The sequence below is a fragment of the Cyrtonyx montezumae genome, unplaced genomic scaffold (assembly GCF_038088225.1).
Source record: "Cyrtonyx montezumae isolate F1298 unplaced genomic scaffold, pur_monq_1.0 scaffold_18, whole genome shotgun sequence".
Classification (NCBI taxonomy): domain Eukaryota; kingdom Metazoa; phylum Chordata; class Aves; order Galliformes; family Odontophoridae; genus Cyrtonyx; species Cyrtonyx montezumae.
In genome coordinates this window covers 15,196,708-15,223,576 of record NW_027071914.1, presented here as the reverse complement: position 1 = coordinate 15,223,576, position 26,869 = coordinate 15,196,708, and the positions used below count along the sequence as shown (strand labels likewise).

General features: G+C 54.6%; 2 protein-coding genes across 4 annotated transcripts in view; both read left to right on the top strand.

Annotated features, from left to right (window-relative positions):
* The first annotated feature begins 1,234 nt into the window (after window positions 1-1,234).
* JADE2 (jade family PHD finger 2) overlaps window positions 1,235-26,869 on the top strand; it is a 51,898-nt gene continuing 26,263 nt past the window's right edge. Inside the window, exons 1-4 of one of the 3 annotated variants that reach the window (XM_065734864.1) lie at window positions 1,235-1,626; window positions 6,662-6,719; window positions 8,693-8,778; window positions 16,440-16,597. In XM_065734864.1, the coding sequence (XP_065590936.1) occupies window positions 6,662-6,719; window positions 8,693-8,778; window positions 16,440-16,597 (302 nt within the window). In that variant the 5' untranslated portion in view covers window positions 1,235-1,626. Of the gene's footprint in view, window positions 1,627-1,774; window positions 1,950-6,661; window positions 6,720-8,692; window positions 8,779-16,439; window positions 16,598-26,869 lie in introns of those variants that run through there. The other 2 variants (XM_065734865.1, XM_065734863.1) reach the window with 2 other exon arrangements.
* DDX46 (DEAD-box helicase 46) overlaps window positions 3,460-26,869 on the top strand; it is a 120,499-nt gene continuing 97,089 nt past the window's right edge. The window contains exon 1 of the mRNA XM_065734862.1: window positions 3,460-3,470. The gene's annotated coding sequence lies outside the window, so the exon portion shown is untranslated. The remainder of the gene's footprint in view (window positions 3,471-26,869) is intronic.

Genomic DNA, 26,869 nt, shown 5'->3' with positions numbered 1-26,869 from the left:
CTCCTCATCCCAATCTGGGGTGTCTGGGGCTGCAAAGCCCCCCCCCCCCCCACCAAGAGCAGCTTCTGGGCAGCCAGAATCGGGCGTGCTCACACCACGCACTGCGAGCTGCTCTTTTCAGAGACCACCAGCACCACCAGTTTGGGAGGCTTCATCTGAAGGACCAAACAAGGCTGCCTCGTGGTGCCACGCAGAGCTACAACCCCCAAAAGACGGGAACGAAACACAGCCAAGCCCAGCTGCGACCAACGCAGCGCTCTTCATCTCTAACGTCTTCATCCTTGGAGCATCCACTGGGCTTCCAGCGATCAGAGAGCGCCCATCGCGGGTCCCCGAGAGAGAACGGGATTCCCAATGAATGGAAGTTTGGGAAATTCGGGTACCCGGCGCAGGGATGCTCGGTCGCACCGCTGCCCCCGCGGGCTGCTCGGGGCCGCGCAGCTCTCCGCAGAGATGCTCGCGGACGGGGAGCCGAATTTTCCTACTGCACAGCACTGCCGGACCCCCCCGCACCGCGCTCGGACCGCTCCATCCGCGCTCCCCGTTTCCACCCCACCACCCCCCCGCAGGGCTGCAGCCCGAGCCCCCAGGACCCCCCCCCCCCGGAGCCCACAGCGGGGCTCACCGCTCCGCACCGCAGGGGACACCGCGGGGTGGCCGTGCCGCAGCCCTCCCCCCCCCCAGCCCCGCTCCGCACCCGCGGAACTCGGCCGCGCGTGGGGAAGAGCTGGGAGGTGTGTGTGTGTGTGTGTGGGGAGGGGGGGGGAGCGGCTCCGCACTGCCGCCCCCTCCCGCTCCGAGCCGGGCAAGAACCGTCTTTTTGACGCAGGAGAAATGGCAAATTTTAAGTACGTCATTAATATGGCGCCAAAAGGGTTTTTTTTTTTTTTTTTTAAGTATAAGCCTTTTTTTTTTTTTTTTTTTTTTAAGGTTGCAGCCGCAGCCCCGCGTGTACGCCTGTGCGTAACCGGGAAAGGGGGAGCGGAGCGGGGACGGGGGGGGTGGGGGGGGGGGGGGGAAGAGAGGAGGTAAAGAGTGAGCGGGGGGTGTGTGCGGGGCGGCCGCCAGCGGGACGCGGGGCGGTGCGGGGCTCCGGCCGCAGCCATGGGGCCCCCGCGGCCCGGCGGGGGCTGAGCGGGGAGCGGCGGCACCTGGCCCCGCAATAGCCCCGGAGGGGGGGGGGGGGGAAGAAATTAAGGGGGGAAGATTTGGGGCGGGAGGGGAGGGTGGGTACGGGAGGGAGGGGGGGGGGGGAGCGGCACCACCATTATCCGGCCCCGCTCCGAAAGTGGCTTCTCCGCCTCCCTCCTCCCGGAGCCGGGGCGAGGAGATCCTGAGGAAGTGCGGGGTGAAAAAAAAACCAACCCAACAGAGAGCACCCGCGGCGGGCGGGCAGGGCTCGGCGGGCCGCGCTGCGAGCGGCCATCTCGGCTGGGAGCAGCCATGGAGTTCCCGGGCGGCCGCCCCTGAGCGGGGCCGGGACGGCGGCGATGACAGCGGCGTGAGGGGCTCTGCGCATCCCCGTCCCCATCCCGTCCCCGTCCCCATCCCATCCCACCCGCCCCGCCCCTCCCCGCCGCCCCCCGCTGCCAGGCGCAACTCTCCGCGGACGCTCCTCCGGCAAAGGTGAGGCTGCGCGGGGGGGGGAGTGGGGGGGGGGCGGATGGGAAGAGGGGGGGATGGGGGGGATTGGTGGAAAGGGGGGGGGGAGACATTTCGCGGCGCTTCGCTTTTTTATTTTATTTATTTTTTTTTTTAGTTTTTTTAATTATTTATTTCCCTATCTCCTCTATTTATTTATTTATTTATTTATTTATTGGCTTGCCTCCCTGCTCCCGGCTGGGGGATGTGCGGCATTTCCAGGGGGCGGATTGCGCATGTTGGTCCCTTCCCCGGTTTTAAAGTGCGCGAGGCGAGAGCGGCAGGGATGTAAACACGAACTTTTCCAGGTTCGCCCCGCAGCTTTCTCCTTTTTCTTTTTTTTTCCTTTTTTTCTTTCTCATCCCCCCCCTTCCCCTCTCCCCCCGCATCCTCCCTCCCCTTGTATTCCCCCGAAATTAATGACTGCGGCAGCGGCTGTGAGGGCGAACCGCGCTCCGCGTTTCCCCGGGGCTCTGCGTGGTACCGGGGGTGGGGGGGTGCTCTGGGGGGGCCGCAGGGGCTGTGCCCGGCGGTGCGGGGACCCGGGGGCGTGGCGGCCGCCTCCTGCCCCCCCCCGCCCCATCCCTTCGCCGCCCCCGGGACCGCCCGGCCCCTTCCCCACCTGCCGCCATCGTGGGGGGGAGGGGGTGGGAATAACCCTCATACCTGTAAACCCCGAGAGCTTGCGGGGTGGGGAAGGGGCTGAAGGCATCCGGAGGGAAAACCCTCTGCTCGTCCCCCCCCTCCCCGCACCGCGGTGTTGAGTTAGGGGTGCTGGGATGGTCGGGAGAGGGGGGCGGGTTTGCTTGGGAAAAATCAACGAGCTCTGGCATCCCCCCGGGGGTGAGAGGAGATCGTAGGAACGGGATTTGACCTTTAAGCGTTTATTGGCTACCGAGGTTAAAATAAGCTCGAGATAGGAGCAAAAATAGCTCGCAGAAAGGTTACATCAAAGGTTACGTTTGTTTTCCTTAGGAAAATTGAGGCTGATCTCTTAAAATGAAGGCTTGGAGCACGGAGTGGGTAGGGGATATGCGAGATTTCTAAGCGAGGAGATGAAATTCATGTGGTTGCTTGATGGGGTTCGGGCAACGAGTTCGGAAAGCCGGGCAGGTGGCCCCGCAGCGAGGCGGGCACAGGGCCGGCGGGGCACTGCTTGCGGGATTCGGTGCGTGGAGCTCCCGTGGGGTTCAGCCCCGTGCGGTGCTCCGGAGCTGCGGGATGGGGATGGCCCGGCTGATGGCAGAACGGATAATGGGAGGGTAACAAACTCAGAAAAGGAAAGTTAGAAATGTGAGTAATAAAGTTAGAGGGAAAAAAAAAAAAAGAAAATCCCCTGCTAGATTTGGGGGGGGGGGGGGAAGGCAAAGCACAGGAAGTAAACGAAGGCTTGTTTTGTTTTAAATTTAAATGAGATTAAATGGTGCCCCCAGGAACCGAGACAGCAGCGCAGCTGGAGCGAGGGGCGGCTCCGCTTGGGCACGGGGCTGTACCGGGAGCCCTAAACCCGCACCTCCCGACCCAACGCTCGCCGCTGCCGGCTCCGGGCTGCTCTCCCCGGAGGGCTCGGGATGGAGCAGCGCTGCTCCCCCCGCCCCGGGGCTGCGGGCACGGTGCGGGAGCATCCCCGCTTGGGAAGCTCGTCGTGCCGTCGGGGAAGCGGGGCAGCCCGGAGCGACCCGGTCAGTGATGGGAAAAGGCAGCGCCGTCGGGACAGCGGAGCGGGGATGGGAGCTTACCCCCCCTTCCCCCCTCCGTGAGCAGCTTTCTAACAACGGGCTGCTTTCCTAGACAGAGCCGGGAAATGGTTAACGCGGGGGGAGCGCCGGGGGCCGCCCCACGGCTCCGTGCCCACCCCCACGCCGGGACGCACCGGGATGCGCCGGGACGCGGCGGTCCGGGGCCGGGCGGGTGCGCGTGCCGCTGGGGGCACTATTTTCTGTTTGTGTTCCTATTTCTGTGCCGGAGGAACAAACAGGGAAGTGGTTTTCTGCAGTCTCATTGCAGCTCGCAAACACGGCGCATATCTCAGCCGCTGTTGCTCAACTGTCACCGAGCGGAGGTCGCGGCGCGTCCCGGAGCGCTGCCGCCATCCCCGGCTTTTCTATCGTTCGTGCGGGTTTCTGTGCTGGAAAAGCGGCCAAGTCGCGTGGATCTCTCTTGCCCCAGTTCGGATCCGTTCCCTCGGTGACCCAGAGGGCCACAGCGCGCGGTGCCGACGGGAATTCCCGAGGACAGGGGCTGGCAGAGGGCGAGGAGGCGACCCGAGCCTTTTCTTGGCTCATGGGACCTGGGGACCGGCAGGACGGGAGCTCAGGGTTTATTTCAGGTCTGCCTCTGCTTCTTCACGTGGACCGGGCACAACCGCATCCCCGTGAGCTCGTCCCGGTCCCGTAGCGGTGATGGGGATGCTCAGAGCTCCAGCAGGGATGCTCGGGGCGAGGCAGTGTCCCCATCCACCGCCCACCCCCCCTCTGCCGCCCATCCCGCGGCGGATTCGCCCCAGGTCCTGGCGATTTAAATTTGTTTAGGCTGATGGTTAGCCGTCGCGTTCCTCGGTTTTGCATTTATTTGCCTTTTTCAGCTGGAACAAAGGCGACGCTGAACATGTGTTAGTTCGCAGTCAGTCCGGTTTTTGGGTTTCCAGGCATTGGCGCAGTCCGGTTCAGTTGCAGACACTTCAGGGGGATGTTCATTTGTTTATAAAAGAAACCCACATCTGTTTCTATTTGAATCCTTTAAGCGAGCACACATAGAAACCTTTCTCCTGGTTTCTGGCTCTGTAAAAGCCAGATTTTGGGCCAAGTTTGACCTAAGAGCGACCTTTTCAAAGTATTACAAATTTTTTTGGTATTTGTTTATGACTTTAATAATGATGCCATGTGGGGAACGGGTCACTTAAAGGTGAAATTAGCCCCTAATGTAAACAGAGGATTAATTTTGGGAGCGTGCACTGTATTTTGTGGAGACTTTGAATGGCTCTGTAACACACCGGCTGAACTGAACGGAGCTGGAGGGTGGGAGGGGGGAGGAATGGGCACAGAGAGCTCCAGGGATGTGGGGGTATAGGGATGCAGGGAATGGGGCTGGAGGGGTGCCAGCAGGGTGCCCAGCCACCATCAGACTTTATAGCCCTGAGCTCCAGGTGGGGAAATTGCCCAATTACCCTTTTTCTACAGTAAATTCCTCCGTTAAGTACCCTGCAGTTTACTACTGTTTGGTGGGCTCTGGAAGATGAGTCCTTCAGGAAACTGCGTCCTGGAAGTTACTTGCTGAAAGGTCTGCCTGAGCTTTGGGTTTTGGCCCGCGTTTCCCTTCCTGCAGGTGGTTTGTGCTGGTTTGTGCCGTCCCCTGCCGGGTGGGGGCTGCCTTTGGGTGCTGCTGTGTTCAGAGAGGCCCATGCTTTGCTCTGTCAGGGCTTTCATTCGGAGCAATTGAAATGCAGTTTCGTTCAGAGGATGCTCTCTTGGTTCCTGTCATGTTGGGGCAGAAATGATTTGATGAAATAGAGCCACAGTTTACCTGTGGTGTTGAACCACTTCTGCGTGTGAATACAGACTCATCCCACAGATACCCCATAGCCACAAGCAGCCCCAGCCCTGACCCCTGTGCTGGGTGCTGAGGATGCATCTTCTATTTTCCTGTGGTGGGACAGTGATGTCAATGGTATTGTCTTACTGTAAAGCCAAAGGTGGGAGAACTGAAAACGTCTCTGGGCCCCAGTAGTGTTCCTGTGCTCCAGATCAGGAGGTTCCTTTCCCTGTTGGTGTTGGTTTATGGGGTCGGTGATGCACAGCTCCATCACTGTGCTCCCAGAGCCAGCCAGTGGGAGCCAAACCCTCAGGTAGGATTTCCGCTGAAAGAAAGCAAACTGCAGGTAAATCTACCTTCAGTATCTTCTTTCCCAAGCAAAACCTAACAGCTCCTTGAAACACAGCTGGTTTAATAACAGCTGCTTCCCTGGGAATCGCTGGAGGAATGTATGAACATTGCCATATTCTCAAGGAACGTTTTTAATCGCAGCGTGCTGCTGCCGAACCCCCCAGAACTGCACAGTTGTGTGCTTTCCCAGGAGCATGGAGTCTTTGTGCCCCAGGTTCATACACAGTGATCTCACAGAGGGCACCATGGAGGTGTCCGTGGTGTTGGTGCTGCTTCCTGCAGGTGCCAGTGGCTCTCAGTAGTGTGGTCCATGCATAGTGCTCTACCAGAGCCCTGGAGGTGGGGCCGTGCTGATCACCAGCTGCTGAACCCTGAGAAACCAAGCTCTTCTCAAGTGAAAACCTCTGCTTTCTTTTTTTTTTTTTCCTTTTTTTTTTCCAAGCACCTGCTATCACAGGTGCTTCCCCCTTCAGCTCTGCTTGCTCAGTTCCTGGGTGCAGGGAGTGCTGCTCTCAGACACTCCTGCTTTGTTCTGAGCCCCCCCAGCATCCCACTGCCCTCCTCCTGCCCTGCACTGGGTGCCCTGTGCCCATCTTCCCCAGGAGGTGAGGGTGCAGTGGCAGCAGCCGGGGACTGCCCAGCAGTGCTGGAGGAGGTCCGGGCTGCGGGAAGCATGCTTCAGGCTGAGGATACATCACAGCTCTTAGAAGTCGATGCAGCCCGAGTGGGAAGATGACTCAGAGGGTAAAACCCCGGGCTGGTTGCACACAGGGGTCCTCTTGAACTCAGCACTGCATGGACTTCCCCCACAGACATATGAAGAGTGCACAGAGTTTCCATTCCTGTAGCTGTGCACTTACCACAACCGCAGCCCAGAGGTGCTGGGTGCAGCCATGTGGGGCATGGCACGGTGTGGGGCTGCGTGGGGCCTGGGGCTGTGTGTTCACTGTACTGTCTGGGAGCAGGGAGAGCTGGGGGAGAAGCACTGCCACGTGCTGACAGATGAAAACCCAGTGGGGATTCTTCATGTCCTTTTTGGAGCCCTGGGTGCCTTCTTGGGGGGCAGCACTGGGTGTGAGGGGGTGCAGAGTGGGGGGTCTGGATGTGGGCTGTAATGTGCTGTTTGTTTTTGTTGCAGATGGAAGAGAAACGACGGAAGTACTCGATCAGCAGTGATAACTCAGACACCACTGACAGTAAGACCTTTAATTTGAGGCTTTGGGCGAGATAACTGAAGTGGTTCACTTCCAGCAGGGAAAGCATTGGAATAATTACTTTGTAAAGAGCTGAGGAAGCTGTGTTCGCTGCATTTGCTGGAGGTTTGCTTCACAGTGAATTGTACACAGGGTTGGGTTTGTCAGAAATGCAGCACTGATGTACAACAGAAGCTGATAGCAGAGGAGACGCTGGGCTATGGGCTTCTCATCCTGCTGGAAGGCCCCTACTTGTGCAGTGAGCTGAGCAAGGTGCTGTGCTGTGCCCTGTGCCCCATCAGCTCCCAGTTGAGCTGGGGGACAGAGGGAGACTTCTGCTGAGGTCAGGGTGAAGCCCAAACCTTCCTGTGAGCTGAGGAGGGATGTGAGAAAAGGGACAGGGCTCAAGCCTGCAAAGCTTGCAAGCCCACGCTCGCTTTCAGGCGCATACCTTCATCCTCATTTGGTGGAGCACAGGAGCATGTGCTCAACAATAAACATGTGCAAATGTGCTGAATTTTGGCTATAAATAGAGTGCTTTCCTCTCCCACCTACGGCAGGGCTTTGCCCGCTGCAGCAGCACCGCAGTGCTGTGCCGTGCAGTGCCCCTGGGTGCAGTGCAGTCCCAGTGCTTGCTGTCACTTCCTGGGAGCTGCTCTTGGTTCCTTATGAATGTCACAGCAGTGACAGCCAGGCCGTGCTGGGAACTTGTTCTCCACACCAGTGCAGGATGTGCTGGGAGCAGAGATAAAGGCCCTCTGCTCCAAGCCAGGTCTTGATGAAATAATGGGGAGATGATGATGTGATGGAGGGGATCCTGCGGAGTTGGCTGTGCTTCCCTCAGCTGTAGCTGCAGCAGTGGCTGTGTGGGACAGGAGCTTCACGTGCACAACTTGAAACCTGTGCCATGGGGTCAGGTTAGGGGCTGTGCTCTGAACTTCCCATCTCCTAATCCCTAGATAGGCAGCAGCTTGCTGAACCACGTTCAGGGTTGAGGCATCTTTAATGATGGCATTAAACATTGTGCCCTTATCTCTGTTGGACTTTGGTACTTGTGCTGCGGGTGATACTGAAGCTGTTGACAAGTGCTCTCCTGCAGGATAACTGTAAACAGCAGGATGACCTCTTTGCTGTGCCTTTGCCCTGGAGGCACAGTGGTGGTGGTGATCTGTGCCTGTGTAATTGCAGTGCCACGCAGCACTGGTTTGCCACTGGCTTATTGGCATGGTGTGGTTCAGCCCTCGAGCAGTAGAAGCAGAGCTCAGTAGGCCTATGGACAGCCAATTGGGTGTGCTCCCAAAATATATTTATGCATCTGGGGGGGATCCAGTTGTACGGAAGATGCAAGTAGTAGTTAGTTCATCACCAAATGCAGACAGCTTTTTTCTTGGCATTGTCGGTAGTAGTGATAATAATACAGGTGAGCTGGAAATAGTAGTTCACAACAGTGCTCCCATTGCAATTCAGTCTTAGCAGCCGTTGCCTCGTGGAGGTGGTATTGTCCGTGGTAGTACTGTGTGAGTCAGGACAGTGAGAGCCTGATCATAATAATCCCAGAGTAGAGCGATCTCAAATCCCACAGCACATACTCTCCTACTATTGACATGTACTGCTGTGTGCAGAGGGGGCTGAGCTGCACACAGCATGGAAGTTACTGATCCCTGATTTCAGGAGCGTTAAGCCCTGGCTTACTCTCTCATGGCAGCTGGTTGCTCTTATGGCTTCAAACAGTTCTGATGTCTCCTCTTGAGAACAGTTTTCTTAAGTTTAAGGGGCTCTGTTTCATCCTCTGTAGTGTCAGGAAAGAGATGTGAATCTGTTCTGGTGAAGCACCCTGATGTGCACAGCAGTAATGCTGTGCGGGGGTTTATCACCTCCTAGCATTGACCAGAGTTAGGTTGAGGCTGTGTCAGTGACACAGACATGGACAGAACTTGGTCATTTTGTCCGGTAACATTTCTTCTGCCTCCTTGCAGGTCACACCACATCCGCGTCCAGATGCTCCAAAATCCCCAACACCAAATCCAGCTGGTCCCGGCAGAAGGAGAAGAAGCCCTCTGAGGTATGCGGTGCGAGGCGCTGCCCAGGACCCGCGCTCCTGGATCTCAGAGGGGTCCTTGTTCATGCAGGTGGGGTTTGGAGGTGGCCCCGTGCTGCTGTTCCAGGCTCAGTGCCCACCTGGTGTCCTTTGGCCATGCCCTGCTGCCCCTGTGTGGCTCTCAGCTCTGTTTCCAGTGGATGTGGAAACTATACCAAGTGTGAGCTGTTGTTGTAGCAACTGCACTGTTTAGCGGCGGTCATCGTCATTTCCAGAGCAGTGTGAGCAAAGCCAGAGTGACATTGCTCACACATTGCCATCCGGACCAGTGTCCAAACAGAGCTAAGTTTAGCTGAAGGTGGAGCTGGCAGGCCTGCAGCCTCCCTGAATGCAGCTGTAAATCCCAACTCGAGCCGCCGTGCTCTGCTGCTCCTGGGGCTGTGGCCTCATGAGCACAGACCTTTGTAACATCCCCCTTTGTGCTGAGCAGAGATTTTGAGGTTTTCTTGTGGTCACTGCCTGAGTTACAGCTGTGCTTAGTCCCTATCACTGTGACAGATTTACATTGATGTATCCCATGTGCTGGCAGGGGACAGAAGCTTAAAAAGCCCAGGTTGCTTGTGCCTTCAGGGCTGAGGAGCTGCTGTGACTGCTGAGGTACTTGGGAACTCTCCAGAGAACCCAGATACAGGTGTCACTGCCTGCTGACAGCACTGCTGGGTGGGTGTATGCCAGGGGTGGGTGTGTGCCAGGGCCAGGAATGTCCCTTTGTAGTTGTCAGTGTCTCTCAAAATGAGTGATGGGGGTTTTGTGAGCTGAGCCCCATGTACAGAGACAGTGTGTGGGGCGTCTCCTCCGTCTGGGACACCCTCACCCCTCCATTAAATGACATTAAGGATGCAGGGTGAGCTGGGTGTGCACTCTGGGGACACCACGGGGCTGTGCCTGGAACACACTGTGCAACACTGGGGCCTGTGAGGACCAGGACTGGGTTCAGGGCACATTCCAGAGGACTCAGATCTGGAGCAGGTGAAGTGGAGCAAAGCTTGGCATTGCGTCGCTGAAGAAGTATTCTGGGTTCATGTAACAGCTGGGGCAGAGTGATCCGCAGCAGCACATCGGAATTGGAACTGCAGGGGACCTCGGGATGGCAATGTGCAGTGCCTCACACTGGAGTTTGGCCGGGACACTCAGCTATCAAACCAACCAAGAGTTCAGTGGGAGCCTGAGCAGGTGCGAGCGGTCCACATCTCGGCTGGAGTCCCCCATCCTGTATCTTCCTCGTGACTGCTGGGTGCAATGCCAGCTGTGAGCATCATCAGTACAGCCCGTGGCACACAGCAGTGTGTGGAGGTCCGCCCAATGAGCATTGGTTTGTGGATTTCCCTTGTAACAGCATCTTCCAAACCATCTCCAGCTGCCTTGTCTCCTGCTGCGGTCATCCCCAGTGTGGGCAGCTCAGGCACAGCTCGGGGTGCAGGACCACCCCCAGCCTCTGCTGTCCCTTCCAAAGTTGTGTCCCTGTTTCCCTGCAAGAGGGATGAAGACTGAGCTGCCATCTGCATTCCCCTGGCGACGTGCATAGGAGATGAAAAATCAGAAGCATTAGCGTTACATAGTTATTAGCTGGGTCAGGGGGTGATGTTTATTATGAAAGACTCTGTGAGAAGGGATTAACTATGCACATTAAAAACCACCCGATACGAGGCATCTGGAAAAACAAGCTTCTTAACATGGAAAAGTACTGAGCTGTTGGTAAACATCCGCGATGGGGGCCACTGCCAGGGAGGGTGATTATCTGTGTGTGTCACGGGGCTCTGCCTGGGCTCTCCCAGTGTGTCCCAGACATCGGGCTCTGTGAAAACTCACAAAGGTGGCAGCTGTCCCCGTGCCCACCAGACTGCTGGCAGGATGGCCTCAGGGCTGAGGATGGAGTCAGGCAGCTCCTTGCATCCACAGCTCCTGATTGTGTTAATCTCCTGATTGCATTTATCTCATTAGGGCTCTTTCATCCCTGGGCTTGGCCTGGAGGGTGCAAGGGGTCCTGTAACCCCAAGTGCTGCTGCCCCAGGCAGTTCTGTGAGGTGCAGGGATGCTGCTGGTGGGAGCAGGGTGCAGAATGTGTGCTCAGCTCCTCCCTCTCCTTGATGCTGAATCTGTAGCAGGGATGAGGTGTGCCTGAAGTATGGATTTGTGCTTCTGGTGCAGGCACGTTAGTGCAGTCCTGCCCCCAGCTACAGGGATGTGAGCGTAAGCCTCGCCGGGTTTGATGGCAGTTGTCAGCCCTCTATCCTGTTCCGACAGGGAACAGTTGTCAGTGTCTAAGCAGAGGATATAAGAACAAGGCAAGTGTGTAATGATGCTTACCAGTTACATCCTGCAGCTCCCAGCCGGCAGCGGCCTGGGGACTCTCTTGGATGCTACATCTGAGTCACTGCGTTAAGCCAGGATGTTAGTCATTAGCTTCTGAACTATTCGGGATCCAGAGCACTGCCACGATCTGTGCTGCTGGAGTGCTTTGTGGGGGCAGAAGTACCTGCTGCTCCGGGTCACCCTGCATACCTGGCATGGCCCTGCATTCCCAGCTCTCCCCGTGCAGCTGCTGCCCCTCTCACTCCAACCCATCCCGCTGGGGATCGCGGGGCTGCAGCTGCACGCTGTCTTCAGGATGAGGGGGAAACTGTGGATTTATACAATTTACATTATTTTCTGCTTTCCTCCTTCAGATATGACTTCCGTCTTGGGCAAGATGTCTTTTTCCATCCCTTTATGAGCACTTAACCCTTTTTAAACATCCTCATTTTTATGTCGTTTACCTCCTAGAAAGCCGCAGTTGTTGCACCGGTTCTCTCTGTGTTGATATTTTTTCCCTCTGCAGTAGGTACATACTGCTACAGGGTGCTGTGGATTTAGTCCCTGGGCTTTCCACGCTTTAAGAAAGACATTTGTAAGAGGCCATATGGCCAGGCAGGGCTAGATATACTTCTACTGTGCTGGATTAAGAGGAGATATGCTGCTGCTGAAAGGTTGGACTGCAGTGCCTTTGTCGCTTTTCCCGAGCCAGCATGGTTCTAACAGATTAATGCCATTGTCTTTTGAATGCTGAGAAGGGCAGGACAAAAATGCTTCTAGTTCCTATTTTAAATTCTGTTGTTCATTGGATCTTTCACATTCAGCATTTCGAGAGGAAACAAGAATAGATTAAGAGATAGCGGCCTGGATCCCAAACGAACACGAGAGTAAGTATTTCTCTCCCCACAGGCAGATAATATCGCGGCTTACAGACATGCACCAGGCATTGCCACGTTTCTGAGCCCAGCTACTGCACATTGCTGCTCAGCTCCTTCTGATCAGGCCAGAAGAGTGTGACAAAATGCCTGGGAAATGAGATGGGGAGGGAGCCGGGTGGGCGGCCAAGGGCTGGACCCGCAGAGGTGCCAGCTCCAGCTGATACGAAGACAGTTTGTCCAACCAAAAGATATTCCCAGGGCTCCCATTGTTCTCGTTGTTTTCTCTTTCTCTCAAAATCCTTGTGACTCATGAGCTACAGCAAACAATTTTCTGCTTGAAATAATGAAGGGCTCATTGGATCGCTGACGGGAGGAGAGAGCCCTGGGAGGAGAGACCTGCGGGGCTGCTGCTGCAGAATGGGTGGTGATGGAGGAGTGGTGTTGAACCAAAACCCAAAGAAAACGTTTTGTCTGAGCTTCCAGAACCTCTTCATGCTGGGAACCATCGCTACAGAAGCACAGAAGAATCGGTGCCCGTTGCTCCCAGTGGTGCTCCGGATCCTGTGGGCATGCTGCTGTAGGTGCTGGATGTCAGACAGGGCCATGCTCTGCAGCGTGGAGCACTTCGGAGTGGTTCAATTTTGCAAAGCCTCTGGGGGATGCAGACATCAGTGTGCAAGAACATGAACCTGTGCAAGGGCTGCTGCCACCACGCAGGGCCAGGCACGGTCCCTGGGCTCGCTGTACTTCTCAGAGCTAATGAAAAGCAGCACTAGACGAGTGTTTCTTTAGTTTAGATTTAAAGACCAAAACAGATTCAGCTCTTTGGCTCCTGCCCAGCAGCTGATCTCATACAAGTGAAAAGCAGTAAGGGATGTGGATCCGACGTTCTCGGGTCAGCGTGAGGGGCTGGTGGGGTTAGTGGCAGCTTCAGCCCTGCTGCGTGCTCCCTCGAAGAGCACAGTCCTCGTGTTAAGTGGAGCTGAGCAGTGCTGAGCACAGCGCATTGCTGTACTGAGGGGGTTTGTAGGTGAGTGAAAGAGCCTTGAAATCGATGTGGGGATCTGAGAGGGGCACAAGGGCAGGGCTGATGGGCAGAGATCTGAAGTGCAGAACAGGAGGAGGATGCTGTTGTGGTAACTGAGCAGCAGCATAGCCCCACATTGAGCAGAGCCCCAGCTGTGTCTCCAGGTCACAGGAGGGCACATTTGGGTTGCTTGCACAGCCACAGGAATACCCTTCTGGAGCCGGGCAGAGTGAGAAACTGGGATGTCAGAATCAGAAGTTGCATTGTTTCTCATTAATGTAGGGTTTGGTTTTAGTTGAAATCAACTGAAACCATATTGAGGGAAGATCAATATGGTTTTTGCTTCACAACAGCAAACTACAAAAATAACAACCAAGATGGATATGTCCTTGGGTAATGCGATGGTTCTTGTGTGACATTGACTTCTCATGTTTCTGGACCTCTGGGATGGGCTGCCAGGATGGATGAAGGTCTCTGCAATGGGATTCTTACCTGGAGAAGCTGTCATGTTGCTCGGGCAGCTCTTGGCAGCACATGGGAGGAGGCAGCTGCAGATGCTGGCTTTTTCACATTCTTCAGAGGAGCATCATCCAGAGATATCTGTGTTCCTGAAGATCCGTGTGGGATCCATGGGATGTGTGTGGCAGGACCTAGGCAGGACTTTGAGAGCTGAAGCAGCCTGTAACCCAGTGGTCACATTGATCAGGTGTTTCTGGGTGCAAGAGCTCTGCTGGCTGTTGGAATCGTGCAGCACTTGGCAGCAAAGGGAAGCAATTCACATCTGTAATGTTTGACTGCTGGTTCCATGTGGTGTATGGTGGCTGGCTGCTCTGTCCCTTTTGGTGCTGCCATCGGGCCCAGGTGCCACCAAGGTGAGCACCCACCAGTCCCTGCAGCTTGGCCGTGGCACAGGGCAGGTGGCAGCCAGGCTGCCGAGACAAACTGGGTTCCTGTGGGAGGGAGGAAACAGTAAACAGTGCTATTGAGGGAAAATTGCTTGTTTTCTGGTACACAACTTTCTCTTCACCGCCAGGTCCTCAGTTCATCAGTGCCCAATTTGTCCTTTATTTAGTTTTCATAAATAATTCAGAAGAGTTTGAGTAGAATAATTGAGTCTTTTCCCAACCCTAATCCCAGACAATTCAAAACAAAAAGACATTTAGATTACAATTTGAGTGTATTAGCTGCTGGGAGATTTCCAGACAACTGATCTGCTTTCCTTTACAATTTCTCTGGCGTTCTATCATTTCTAAAGTGTTCTGCTTTGATAGTTAATAATTTGAGCATTTCCAGTTCTTCACGAAGAGACAGAGGCATCGCTGTGATAAAGTGCTGGCGTGCTCGCTGCCTTTGGAAGCACGAGCTTATCTGTTTTCCAAGAAGGACTAAATAAATGAAGTGGTAAGATTGCACATCCAGCCCGCGATGCGCCTTATCATCTTGGGGGAAGTAGATGCAATCGTGCTTATTTGGCTTAAAATTAAAACCCGGCTTCTTCGCTGATGTGAGCTGGAGATCCAGAAGGGGTGGATTTGGGGATGGCCGAATGCTGGAAGCAGTGAGGCTGTGCTGTGTGGGGGGAAGGAGCTGTAGGAGGGCAGTGCAGGCAGCGAGGTGTGCACGCTGTGTCGTGAGCAGAGCGTGGCTGCGTAGCAGGGAGCTGCAGCACGCTGACCTTGTTTATTTCTCCCTGCCTGTTATGTGGACGTGCGGCTCTGCGAGGATTATGACTTCTTGCATACTCCTTGTGCTTAATTAGCATTGATCTTAATCATTTTTATTATTTTTTTTTTATGGCTCGTGCTGCCAGCGTAGCAAAACGTTACCGTGGTGCTCGTAGCAGGGAGTTTGTTGCACCGAGAGGAATTTGATCTTGCTGACATGCAGCCCTGTTCTGTCTGGCTGCAGCATGGAGGCTGTTGGTTGTGTTTGTTGGTGGGACTGTGCCTGGGCAGCTCAGGACCACTTTGTAGGGATGTGGGGCAGTGATGTCTCCAGGCAGATGCAACAGCAAGGAGGTACCAGTGCAGTTCCAGGAGGTCCCAACATAGAAAAGGTCCTTTATTGTATTTAACTCTAATTGGGTTATCAGCTGAGGCTCTGGGGATTAAACAAACTGACCTAAATCCTGGTCTCAGTGGTCTTAGTTAATGTCTAGTTTCCTGCATCTTAGCTGATTTAGTTTCCAAAACACTCTCCAAAGAGTGTTATCATTGTATTGGAAGTGTAAAGCCATCCTGTGGCATTTACTGTGGCTCTCACAAAGCAGTCCTCGATCTGAGGCCAACATTGCAAACAGAAGCAGTGCTGAAGGGAACACCTGGTCCGTCCCAGCTCTGCAGAAGGAGCAGTGCTTGGAGCCTGGTGGTGTCCCAGTCTGGCTGCTGGCATCGCTGTCATCACTGCAGCTAATAGCAGATGGTAGAGAGGAGAAACCATCCATTTTCATTTACGATTTATTTTTACCCTGCAAGAGACAGGGTTGCTCGCGTTGTTGCTGCCAGGCAGTCCCCTGCAAGGAAAGCCTTATTTACTGCAGTGGGGTTTTTTTGGGATGCTTTTCTCATCGCAGTGCTGGGGGAAAGCACTGCAGGGCTGAACATGAGATGGGAGTGAGCCCGTTCCCTGCCCAGGGGTGCAGGTTGTCACAGGGAGGGCTCCTCTTCTGTCTCCAAGCAGGTTTAGTGGGTCAGGAGAAACCTCCACGTGTTTGGCTGTGGGCATGGACACGGGCATCTGTATCACCATTTAGCCAGAGATTTTCCTGTTCACTAAGCAAACAGTTTTTTTCCAAGACTGTAAACTCAGCTTTGCCCTCGGGTATGAGGGAGACAGTGAGCATGTGAAATGGCGTTACAGCTCAGCGATGCCTTTGTGTTTCCACCGACCCATCAGGCCCCAGCAGCTTGTCTTAACACACCAGCTCCAAACTCCTCACCCAAAGCCAAACCCAGCCTGTCCAGCTTTCCATGGCCATGGCTCCAGCTGTGGTTGCAGCAGCAGAGCTGTGGGTTTGTGGTGGGGATGCTCTGATGCTGATGCTCTCCACTGCAGCAGTTCTGGAGATGGAGTTGGGTCTGCTGTCAGCTATTCCCACATAAATCCCCAAAAATGCCTTCTACTGACCCCAGTGACATCTGGAGCTATCTGCTGGTGGGCAGTGCCAAAACTGGGGCAGGGTCACCCAGCGAGTTGGGCTGTGCTTGCATGCCCACGGGTGTGCAAAAGCTGCTCATCATGTCAAGAATAAGAGGAGCATCACCTGCCCCAGTGGAAATGGTAGAAAGCCCATCACTGTGAACACTGATCACCCAACAGAACACAGCCCATCGTGGTGCCAGGCCAACGTGGCACTCCTTCTGCTCTGTCACCCATGGCCATGCCCCAGCTCCTGCCCTCCACCCACTGCTGGTGTTTTCCTGGTGCAGGTTTTCCGGACGGACCTGATAACGGCCATGAAGATCCCTGACTCCTTCCAGCTCAGCCCTGAGGAGTACTACGTGCTGGCAGACCCCTGGCGCCAGGAGTGGGAGAAGGGCGTGCAGGTCCCAGCCAGCACCGAGGCCATCCCTCAGCCCGTGGTCAGGTAAGCAGCATCCCTGTGGCTGGGGGTTCTGAGCTGGGAAAACTGGAGGGGGATCGTGAAGGTGATATTGTGTTGGATATTAGGGCTAGTTTTTTCTCAGGAAGAATGGTCAGGCATTGGAACGGGTGGAGGTGTTCTGGAAGCATGGAGATGTGGCACTTGTGCACGTGGTCAGTGGGCACGGTAGGATGGATTGGGGTTGGACTTGGGGATCTTAGAGGTCTTTCCCAACCGTAATGGTTCTATGATTCAGGGCTCAGAGGTGTGGAGAAAGGCTGAGGGTGTTCGGCCTGGAGGTGAGGGGAGGCCTTGCTCTGCAGCTTTTGGAACTTGAGGGGTGTTTGTAGACAAGGGGAGAGTGACTTCTTACATGGACAGATAGTGATAGGACAAGTAGGGGTGGCTTTAAACTAGAAGAGAGGTGGACATTCTTTACCCAGCGGTGGTGAGGCACACAACTGTGGATGCCCCATCCCTGGAGGTGCCCACAGTCATGGATGAGCCCTGGGCAGCCTGAGCTGGGAGCAGCCAGCCCATGCAGGGTGAAGCTGGGGAGGCTGTGAGGCCCCTTCCAACCCAGCCCCATTGTATGGCTGTGCTGGAGCTGTATGTCGTGGTGTGGGGGTGCAGAAGTTGTCCTCTAAATTAAAAACTTCTGTGGGCTGCTCTGATGTGTTGAAAATGTGATGGGGATGCAGAGATTGGAGGACTGGGAACAGGAGCCCAGCATTAGCCAGGCATCTGCAGGACTTCGTATTGGCCCAGATCGGTGCCTCCTTAGCTATTTTAAAATTGGGAACTGTGTTTAAAGGCGACACTGAAACAGCTGCTGAGGCACAAAAGAAATGTGGGTGAGCGACTGCCCTGTCACAGCAGTGTCTGAGAATACTGTGTAGGGAGCACGGGGAGCCATGGCACAGGCATTGTGCTGCTGTGGGGTGGGCTGGGGCTGTATGCTGCCCACCATGAGGGGTTTGAGGCAGCACTGGTCCCATCGAGGCTTGGTTTGTCTGCAGCTGCTCCTGCAGCTGCCAGCCCAGGGTCTGATGCAAACTTTTGTGTATGCCCCTAGTTCCCCCCAGCTCTCCCCAAGGGAAAATAGAGAAAGAAATGAAGCTTTAATGAGCCTGAACACATCAAAAGGGAAGTTGGAAAAGGGGGCTGTTGAGTTGATTTAATCCTTAAGGAGGGGGAAAAAAAAAGAAGGAAAAACAACAACAACAAAAAGCGTGGAGTGTCTTTTTTTAGTTGTCTTTGATAGCTAACCGCAGTCTGCACTCATGAGCACTCTGCTTCCCAGCTGAGGATCAGCCAGGGCTGCTTCCAGCCGAGGAGTGATAGCTTGGCAGTGCCTGGCTGGAGGTGCCCTCCTGCAGCTGACCCCAGCAGCATCTGCAGGCAGCACTGTGCCTGCCCCTGGGCAGCCCACCGTGAGCTCTGCGTGCAGATCACACCTCTGTCTGCTTCTTTCCCCTTCTTTCCAGGGGTCCCAAGCACTGGCAGCTCCGTCCCTCTTCTGTAGGGTTTCTTTACAGACCAGAATCACAGAGGCCTTCTGCATGTGTTGCTGTTTCTGTCTGGGTCCCTGCCCGGAGTACAGCCCCATGTTCTGCATGGCAGTGAGGTGATGAGCTCGTGGCTGCGCAGATGCCTTTTCTGGCAGGGCAGCACGCATGGTGTGGGGGACTGTGTCCCTCTGATGGCATCAGTGCTCTGAATCCCATATCAGTGCTGTGGGCTGGTGGTGCACTGAGCTTTTTGCAGGCTGGAAGCTCAGAACCCAATGGCTGCTGCTCCTCCAGGGCATGAGGTGACACAGCCCCGGGTACAGCACTGCCAGGGGCAGCGTTTTGCTTTGTACCACATCTCAGAGTGGAGCATTGCCCTTAGAAATGGGGAGGAAGGCACTGAAAGGTGCATCGCACGCAGCCTCTGCTCTTTTAATCTCTTGCCTGGGCGCTCGGAAATGAGCTCTTCCTCCTCGTGCTTCGCCTCTAGGTTGTGTGAATCCAAAGCTGAAAATGAGATTTGGAAACGTTTTATTTTGCTGGAGCTCTAAAATGTCAACGCTGTGGGTGAAGGAGGAGGAAGGTGCTTTCTTTTAAGGCGTGCTTTCCCCAGAAAGCAGCTGCCTGGAAATGCCCTTGCTGAGAGCCACCTTAACATGGGGTCCTTTGCAGACTGCTGTGAACCGTGGAGGAAGAGCATCCTTTGGCCCCACTCTGGTGCCCAGGACTGGATGCCACTGGCCATGTGGTGCTGCCTGCACAGCAGGGCTCTTGGGCAGTGTGGGACATCGTGTGCTTCCTCTCCACAATTCTGACTCATCAGAACTTAAAAGGAGGATCATTTTATGCAGCAGCTTGCTTGGGAATTGCTTGCAGCCTGAAGGGCAAGGCTTGGCTCTAGAAGCCATTGGAAGGCAAATGAGAGCAGGGAGAATGAGGTCAGTTTCTCCCAGCAGAGGTACTTCCCATCCCTGTGGGTCCCATAGCCAGGAATTGCCCTGGGCTGCCCAGTAGCAGGGCTGAGCCGTGCAGCCCCAGGATGGGTTCACAGAGGGTGGAACAGACATTTCCAGTGTGCTGGATGCAGAGTGGGACCATCGCAGCTTGAGGTTAAGGGTAAGCAAGTAAAGGGAACAGCACTGAATGCAGTTACCCTGATTGTCTGTGAGCACTGGAGTGTGGGGACCCTTAAGTTACCAATGGGATCAGTGGGCATGGTGGGGGTGGTCTGGGGTTGGACTTGGGGATCTTAGAGGTCTTTTCCAACCTCAGTGATTCCATGATTTTATGAACTCCCACAGTTAGGCTGTGGTGAGCTCCAGAGGAAGATGCTCTTTGCAGGGTTGCTTATACGGGCCCACAGAGCACATCACTCAGTGGGTACAGAGCCTGACCCTCATCCTGGTTCAGCACTGGCACCTAGCCCTGGTGCTGTGCACCTGTAAGCCTTCAGTTCCTTATCCCCTGAACTGCTTAACATCTCCCTTCCCCAGCTGACAGGGATGTGGGCAGGACCTCGAGGCAGCTCCGGGAGCTCACATCAGTGTGTGCTGTACACCCCGCATCCTGTGAATGCGCACACAGCGGGAGGACGAGCAGGAAGGCTGCTTCTTGCTGGCAGGGTTCCCAGATATTCTCGGCGTCACTGATCTCTCCTTGCATCGTTGCCGTGGCCCTGCTTGAACAGAAAACAGAAAGCACTGTGGCAACAGGAAGGCACAAGTCGTGGGGGTGGGGGGGTCAGAGGGAGGGGAGGAACGGCTGCTACACCATCCGGGCAGTGATGTGCCTGTCCCCTCGGTCCCGTCTGTCCCGTCTCCTCCAGGAGCACAGCTGCAGGTGGAGCTGAGCTCTGGCTGTGCTTGCGTGGTGCTGCTGTGGGAGCCCTGTGGGGCTGCCAGCTGTCGAACCCAGGAGGTACCCCAGCATCTCCTGCAGCTCTGTTGGAGCGTGGAGCCAGCACATTGCATCCCAGCCGGAGCTGTGCTTCCTTCCCTCCTTCCTCCCATCCCTCCCTCTCTCCCTGCTGCCTGTTGACTCATCAGCAGCTTCCCCTCGGGCTTTGCTGCAGAAGGGGCAGGCAAGATTCTGCAGCACTCAGTATCTCTTGGAGCTGCGCTGTTGTTTTAACATGAAGATGCCTGGGTTGGGTTGTTTTTTTGGGGGGGTTGTTTGTTTTTCCCACGCACTTCCAGCTTGTGGTGAAATTGTGTGAGCTCAGGGCTCCATCAGGTCCATGTGAGTGGGTTCCTCTCTTGGGAGCTGCAGCCCCAGTGGGGATGTTAGGTTTTGGGATGCCCACCGTGGGAGAAAAGCACAGGAGCATCAGCATGGGCTGGGGCTCAGTCCTGATCCAGGGCTTGGAGAGGGGATGAACATGATTGCCTTCCTCTGTTACTTCGAATCATTTCTGCTTTACAGCCTGTGTGACAAATCCTTGGGTATGCTTTCAGTGAGTCCTCACCTTTATTGCTATGGGAAATGTGTTAATCCGGCACATTCTTACTTAGGGCTGTGCCACTTCTGTTCAGAGTGTTTGCTCGTTCTCCCTGTGGATGTCTGTGCTTTTTTCTGGATCTGGCACACAGCACATCCCAGCAGTAAATGTGGAAGGAGTGGGCTGGTGTCCACTGCCCTTGATGGGAACTTCGTGGAGCTTCCACATCTCGTTCCATCACCTCCCATCTCCATCCTCTTCCTCACCCTCTGCTGCAGTAATTACAAACCCTCACTGTGGATTAGTGCACTGTGCATCCCTGCTGAATAAGATGAGAAACTCTCAAATGCTCCTTGGAAATGTGAGAGGGATCAGCTGCTCTGTGTCCAGTGCTGCTGTGGGTAATCCCATGGGATGGAGGTGAGAGATGTGCTTCTGTGAGCTGAGCTGAGCCTGTGGGACCGTGCCCTGGCACCTGGCTGAGCTGGGAGAGAGCTGATGTTGGGTTGGAGTTTTTGCACTGCATTCAAAGAATACCTGGAGGACTCACCACGGCACATGCTGCTTTGCAGCAGTGAGGTGGTGGGAAGGCAGAGGGTTCCTCCTGGCCGCCTGTTGCCTCTGATGACTCAGAGCTGGAACAGTCCTCCTGTGTTCGGGGTTCAGTGTTAAGGCAGTGATTTGAAGTGCATTGCAGAGTCTGGCTGCTGCCCATTCGGGTTGCTCAAAGCCCTGCTTCCACTTGGGTGGGTTTGTGCACAGAGGAGACCCGTGTGCCCACACCGTGCTAACCGTGGGATCACTCATCCCTTTGCCCCAGCTTTGGGGTGAGCTTCAGCTGCACTCCCTTGGTGGTCCCCTGGGGTGGGTTTGGGATTTGGGACAAGGAAGCTCCTGACTGCAGAACAGCAGTTGCAGGATTGCTACTGTCACTCACAGCATCTTCTTCTGCTCTCCATTAGTAGGCGGATAGAAATAAAAATCAGGCTATTTGCATTATCAAAATAATTGTGGGAGCATTATCTGCCTGTGACAATTAATTCCAGATGCTTCAGTGTTAGCAGCTTGGCTGAAGTTACATGAAGAAGCAACGTTTTTTTGTCTATTTTGTATCCAGCAAATGTATGTATAAGTCTCCCTGCCTTGATTGGTAGCAGCCTGAGCTGTATTACTTTGCTTCCAACACAGACGCTGCCGTGCTCTGGTCAAGCAGAAAAGCAGCTGTGCTCTGTTGCTGGAATCGGTGCTGAGACCTGAATAATTCATCTGTTGAGCTGAATCTCAGGGAGATTTAGCTTGGAATATAACTGTGAGAGAGACAGGAACATCAGCACTCTGGTCTTCATCTTGTCTGCTGGGTATCAGGCTTTTATATGGTGATAAACAGCCCCAAAACAAAATTGGAAGGGCTGTCTGAGCTTGACAAAATGGCTGTTTGGTGCCTCCTGCTCACTTGTTTTCCTCGTTTTAACACATCAAAGAGGAGTGAATTGCTTTCTCCATATAGGACTGTGTGACTCCAGAGGGCTGGAAGGACCTACTCTGCTCGCAGGCTGCTACCAGAGGAGATTGGAGATGCAGAAGGCAAAAGGGAGTGTTTTCCTGGTGATCCCCATTAACTGTAATGTGGAGATTCCAGGACAAGCTTCAGAACCTGTGTGCAGTGTGCCTGCATCCGAGGGGCTGCCCAACCACCTCCCCAACATCTGTGCCCAAATGGGGTTCTTGGAGAGGGGTTTGCAGACCTGAGCAGCCTGAGGCACGGAGCCAAACCAAGGAATATTGCAGCCAGGACATGCACTGTGCCAGCAGCTGCAAGAGGAGAAGCTGTGCAGGGTGCACCCGCAGAGCGGTGCGGTGGCGATGGCTGTAAACTTGCAGATGCTTTCAGAGCTGGTAATGCTCATTCATAGCAACCTCCGCTTGGAGAGCGCTGCGAGTTCAGCTGGGAAGAGCCTGGGCTGGCACTTGCCTGGCTGGGGACACAGAGCTGCCTGGCGCAGTGGGGTCCCTGGCTGCCCCCCAGCAGGATGGGATGCAGGACAGGATGCCATGATGCAGGACACGATGCGCATCCCGCAGCCAGCCGGGCATTACGTCACCCGCAGCCGCGCTCACTGGCTGCCATACCGAAGGGCAGGCTGATGCTTCAGGCAGTGTTAACCCTTCCTGAGCAGCCTGGGCAGCACAAAGGGACTGTGGCTGTGCTGAAAGATAGCCACTGGTGTTGGTGCAGTCGTGAAGGGGGGGGGGCTTTTGGGCGCAGAGCTGCTGTTCCAAGAGCTTGGTGCATCCTGTCAGGGCTAAATCCAGCTGCTTTGTTCCCCCAAAACAGCAGCAGGAAGCCAGGCAGGAGCTTCAGGGCTGAGCCACACATTTAACTGTGCCCAGGTATTTAGAACAAGTGCTTTACTGAAGGTTTGGGTTATACCAAGCAGGAGGGAGGCTAAAAGGAAAAATACTGCAGTCCTCAGTTGCAGTGCAGATTTTGGTCAGCTGGGGACCGCAGGGCTGGGTCTGAAGGTACACAGCGGTGCAGCCCAGCAGCAGCAGTGACAAGCTGTGCTGTTATGGGGGGGCTGCTCGCTGCCATGTAGGTGTACCAGGCAGGGCTCTGTGGGCTGTTGCCTGCAGAAGGGATTTTTTGCTGGAAACGTGCTCAGTAAGGTGCTGGCACCTGGCTGGCCTCAAAGCAGAGGGAACCACGGCTGAGGGTTCATATCTCCCACCATATCTCCCACCTTCACCCCCTGGGCTGATTCTCTCTGTCACATGTTTGTGTGTGTTTGCAAAGACAGATGCCAAATCTTGAGTTGTCTGGGGTGGGAGTTGGCTGGGAGCACTGCTAACAGTATGCTGCTGCTGGGGCAGCCTGGCAGTGTCCCCAGCATCCTCAGCCACCCACTGGGTCCAGCACCCACATCCTAGAGATGTCCTCCCCCACCCCCGCCTGCATGCTGCTTTCAGCATCGGGCCAGTTCACATAGAGCCTGACAGCTGTAATATCTCCCTGGCTTTCCCTTTTTCTCCTTTGCACTGAGCTTTGGGACTGTCACTTTCGGCTTACGGTTTTACAGACTTTCATGGGAGCTGAAGGGGTGGGATAAGTTGGCATAACAACCGTCAATAAATCAGGGCTCAAACACAGAGGGTCACAGAGAGCTGTTTGTGGTGCAGCCCCCAGTCCTGCCACCCACTCACCATCGTCCCTGAGCCATCGTGCTCCTTTTCTCACACCTTTTACTCTGCCCCTCTATTTGGAAGCAGTAGGGCTTATACAATCCGTTTGCTTAAGTTGGTAAGAAGCTTGGGTGTCTGGTCTGACTGCCTCCTGGATACTATTTTAATAAACAGAAAATGAAAATCATCCTTTTAAATTGTAGAATGCCTTTTTAAAGTTGGAGTGTGCTGCGGGAGAATTCCCCCGCGAGCAGAGCTGGCAGCATAGCAGGATCAGCATCCTCTGAAGGTTGCTGGCAGAATTATCTTTCCACTGACTTTCCTAAGCTGATTTATTTATGGACACTGGACAGGACTAATTTAGACTGGAATGTAGGTAGTGAGAAGATGAGTGGCTGAAGCCTTCATTGTCATAAAGCAAAGTATTTTTGGAAGGGAAGCACTGTGCGGGGTTATTTATTATTTCTATCTGGTGTATTAAAAGGGAGAATATAGGAAAAAAAAAAAAGCCTTCAGCCAAACTGAAGCATTCAGTTTACAGAGATGATTAACCATGGGAATTGGCTGAGTGTGTTTTATTACCACATAATCTTCTCCCAGGATAGATGCAATCCTCGAGAGTGTTGGGGTCCACTTATTCCTTTCACTCAAGTGCCCTTGAGACCCACTTGCAAACTAATGGCCTCAGGTTTGTTGTGCATTTCTGTCTGATCCCAATTTTCAGTCCTCCGTTTAAATAAGCTCTTGATTGATACAGATACTTTTAAATGCTGCCTTGCTAAATAAAGGCATAATCTCCTGCTCCTGCTTTCGTTTTTGTTTGCTGCTTTGCTGTCGTGCACCCCCTGCCCATCCTCCCATTTTGGTGCACTCTGGCTCTGGCTATGAGTCATGGGGGCTCCCGTGGTACTTCCCATCTCCAACCTGGGGTCACGCTCCGTGCTCTCTTCTCTCAGCATCCTCTGCACATCACAGAGCCTCTGCCCCTCAGGTTCTTGCTGTGTTCATGCCCATGGATGGTGTTCGCTGCTATGGAGCCTATAATGAGTGGTGGATGTGGCCTTTGACTGCAAGCTCCCCAGGACCTGTTCTCCAGGTCTGGGAGGTGCTTGGCATTGCTGTTGCAGGTATGTTTCAGACACTGCTGCTCAGCAAGCACCTTTAGGTCTTTGTGCCTTCATTAGCTTGGTCTTAATGAGAGGCAGAGAGCAGCTATGTAAGTTGCAATGCACAGTGAGTAGAAAACCCTTTTCACTTTGCAGTGCTGGGAGAAGCCACACTCCAGGCATGCTTGGCAGCAGTGCTGTTTGCATCAGTCCCTACGTGAAGCTTTTGTGATTGCATGAGTGAGCTCTTTGCAAAGCCAGGCACAGAGTGAGCAGCATGCCTCGAGTACCTGCTGCAGGGCTGTGCCACCAGCAGCTTGTGTAACGGGGATTAAGGAGGTCAGGAGGCACAGCTCTGAAGGAGCACTCAGTGCTTCTGGGTGACTTTTCTCCCACTACTCAGAGCTTTTTGACTCCAAGCCCCCGTGCTGAGCCTGCTGCTGCTCAGCCCAAGACCTGGTGCTGTGCAGACCGCCCTGATCATGGCTCATGGGACAGAGAGTTACAGCTCTGCTGGGAGCACGCTGCTCTGGGGTATTTAATGGGGCTGGGAGCTCCTTGGAGGACAGTCCTGAAGCTCATGGGGAGCACACGTAGTTTCAGTGTTATTACTGCTGTCTGCATTAAATACATTAAATACAGACTTTGCTGAATCCCCAAGCCCTGTCCTAGATTACAGCAAGCTCATTTTAAAATCTGGAGACTCGCAGAGCTGTGCTTTCATGGCTTTACTTTGAGATCCTCAGCTGAGATTTGGAGGAGCTGTCCTCGGGGTGTTGAGGCGTATCGTTATTTTCAATCCGCTGATGGGGAAAGGATGGCAAAGGGGGCTGGGTGCTCAGCTGAGCATCTCAGCGAGGGCTGAAAAGTTACAGAACCCGATGCTGGTGCTGCAGGAGAGTCAGAGCCCCGGGCTCTTGAGCAGCAGCTGGGGAGGGACGGCGTTGCTGTTTGCTGTGTTTCTTTGCAGCATTTCTGTGTGTTGACATCTGGCTGGGAGGTGCTGTTTTGGGGCAGAAACGTGAGCTGTACAAACACTGCAGCAAGCTCCTGCTCCCAACTTTGCGGAGATCTGTCATCTGGCACCACAGGCTGCTTCTCATTTCCAGCTCGTCCTCTGCTTGCATGTCATTACGCGTGACACTGTTGACGTGTGCATGGCAAGTGTCATCCGTGTTGCTGCCGACTTGCCAAGAAGCGCAGGCGAAGTGACAGGGAGTGCTGGGCAGGAAGCCTGCAGCCAGTGCTGCTGCAGTGTGCTGGCTGAGCAATGGGCTCTGAGCAGCACTGATGTGGGACGTGGATGTGGGACACCTGCGTGGCCAGGCTTGGGGCTGCAGGTATCATAAACCAGGGCACGACTAGAAGCTGGATGCACAGAGCAGGCAGGGCTGCCCTCAAGCATCTCGTCCCTGCAGCCCAGCACCAGCATCCTACTGTGCTGCATTCATTGAGCAGTAATGGGAGAACTATTGCCATGGGGAAAGCTGCTCATAATGGATATCATTTGGAAGGGCAAAGGAAAGTGACCTTTTAGGGCACTTCTCCCATGGGTGGCCGAGTTGTGCTCTCAGTGCTGCATGGTGCGGGTGCTTTTGGTGCTGTATGAGCACCAGGGCTGGCTCCCTGGGCAGGCAGCTGGTGTTTCCAGCCCAGCCCTGACTGCCTGCATGGTGCAGGGGAGGGGGCAGAGAGCAAACCTTCAGCTCACTGGGATGGGCACGTTAGCTCATTTGGCACTGGAGCATGCATGTGGGAGGCTGCTGGCAGCAGGCGTGCAGCAGCACTCGTGAGGCGGAGAGGGAGCAAGGATCCCTGCAAAGTGTAAAAGTGGCTTAATTTCTCACGGCGTGAAGGGAAATCGTGTAACTCCTGAAAAATAAGAGGGTTCCTGCAGAGACCCCGACACAAAGCTTCCCAGCCACTGATCCTGGCTGTGATCTGTGGGGCAGTGTGGGGAGCAGGAGAGATTGGTTTGCATTGAAAAGCATCCAGGCAGCTTTAGGAGGAGTGGGGCACGATGTTAAAGCCTGAATGTGGC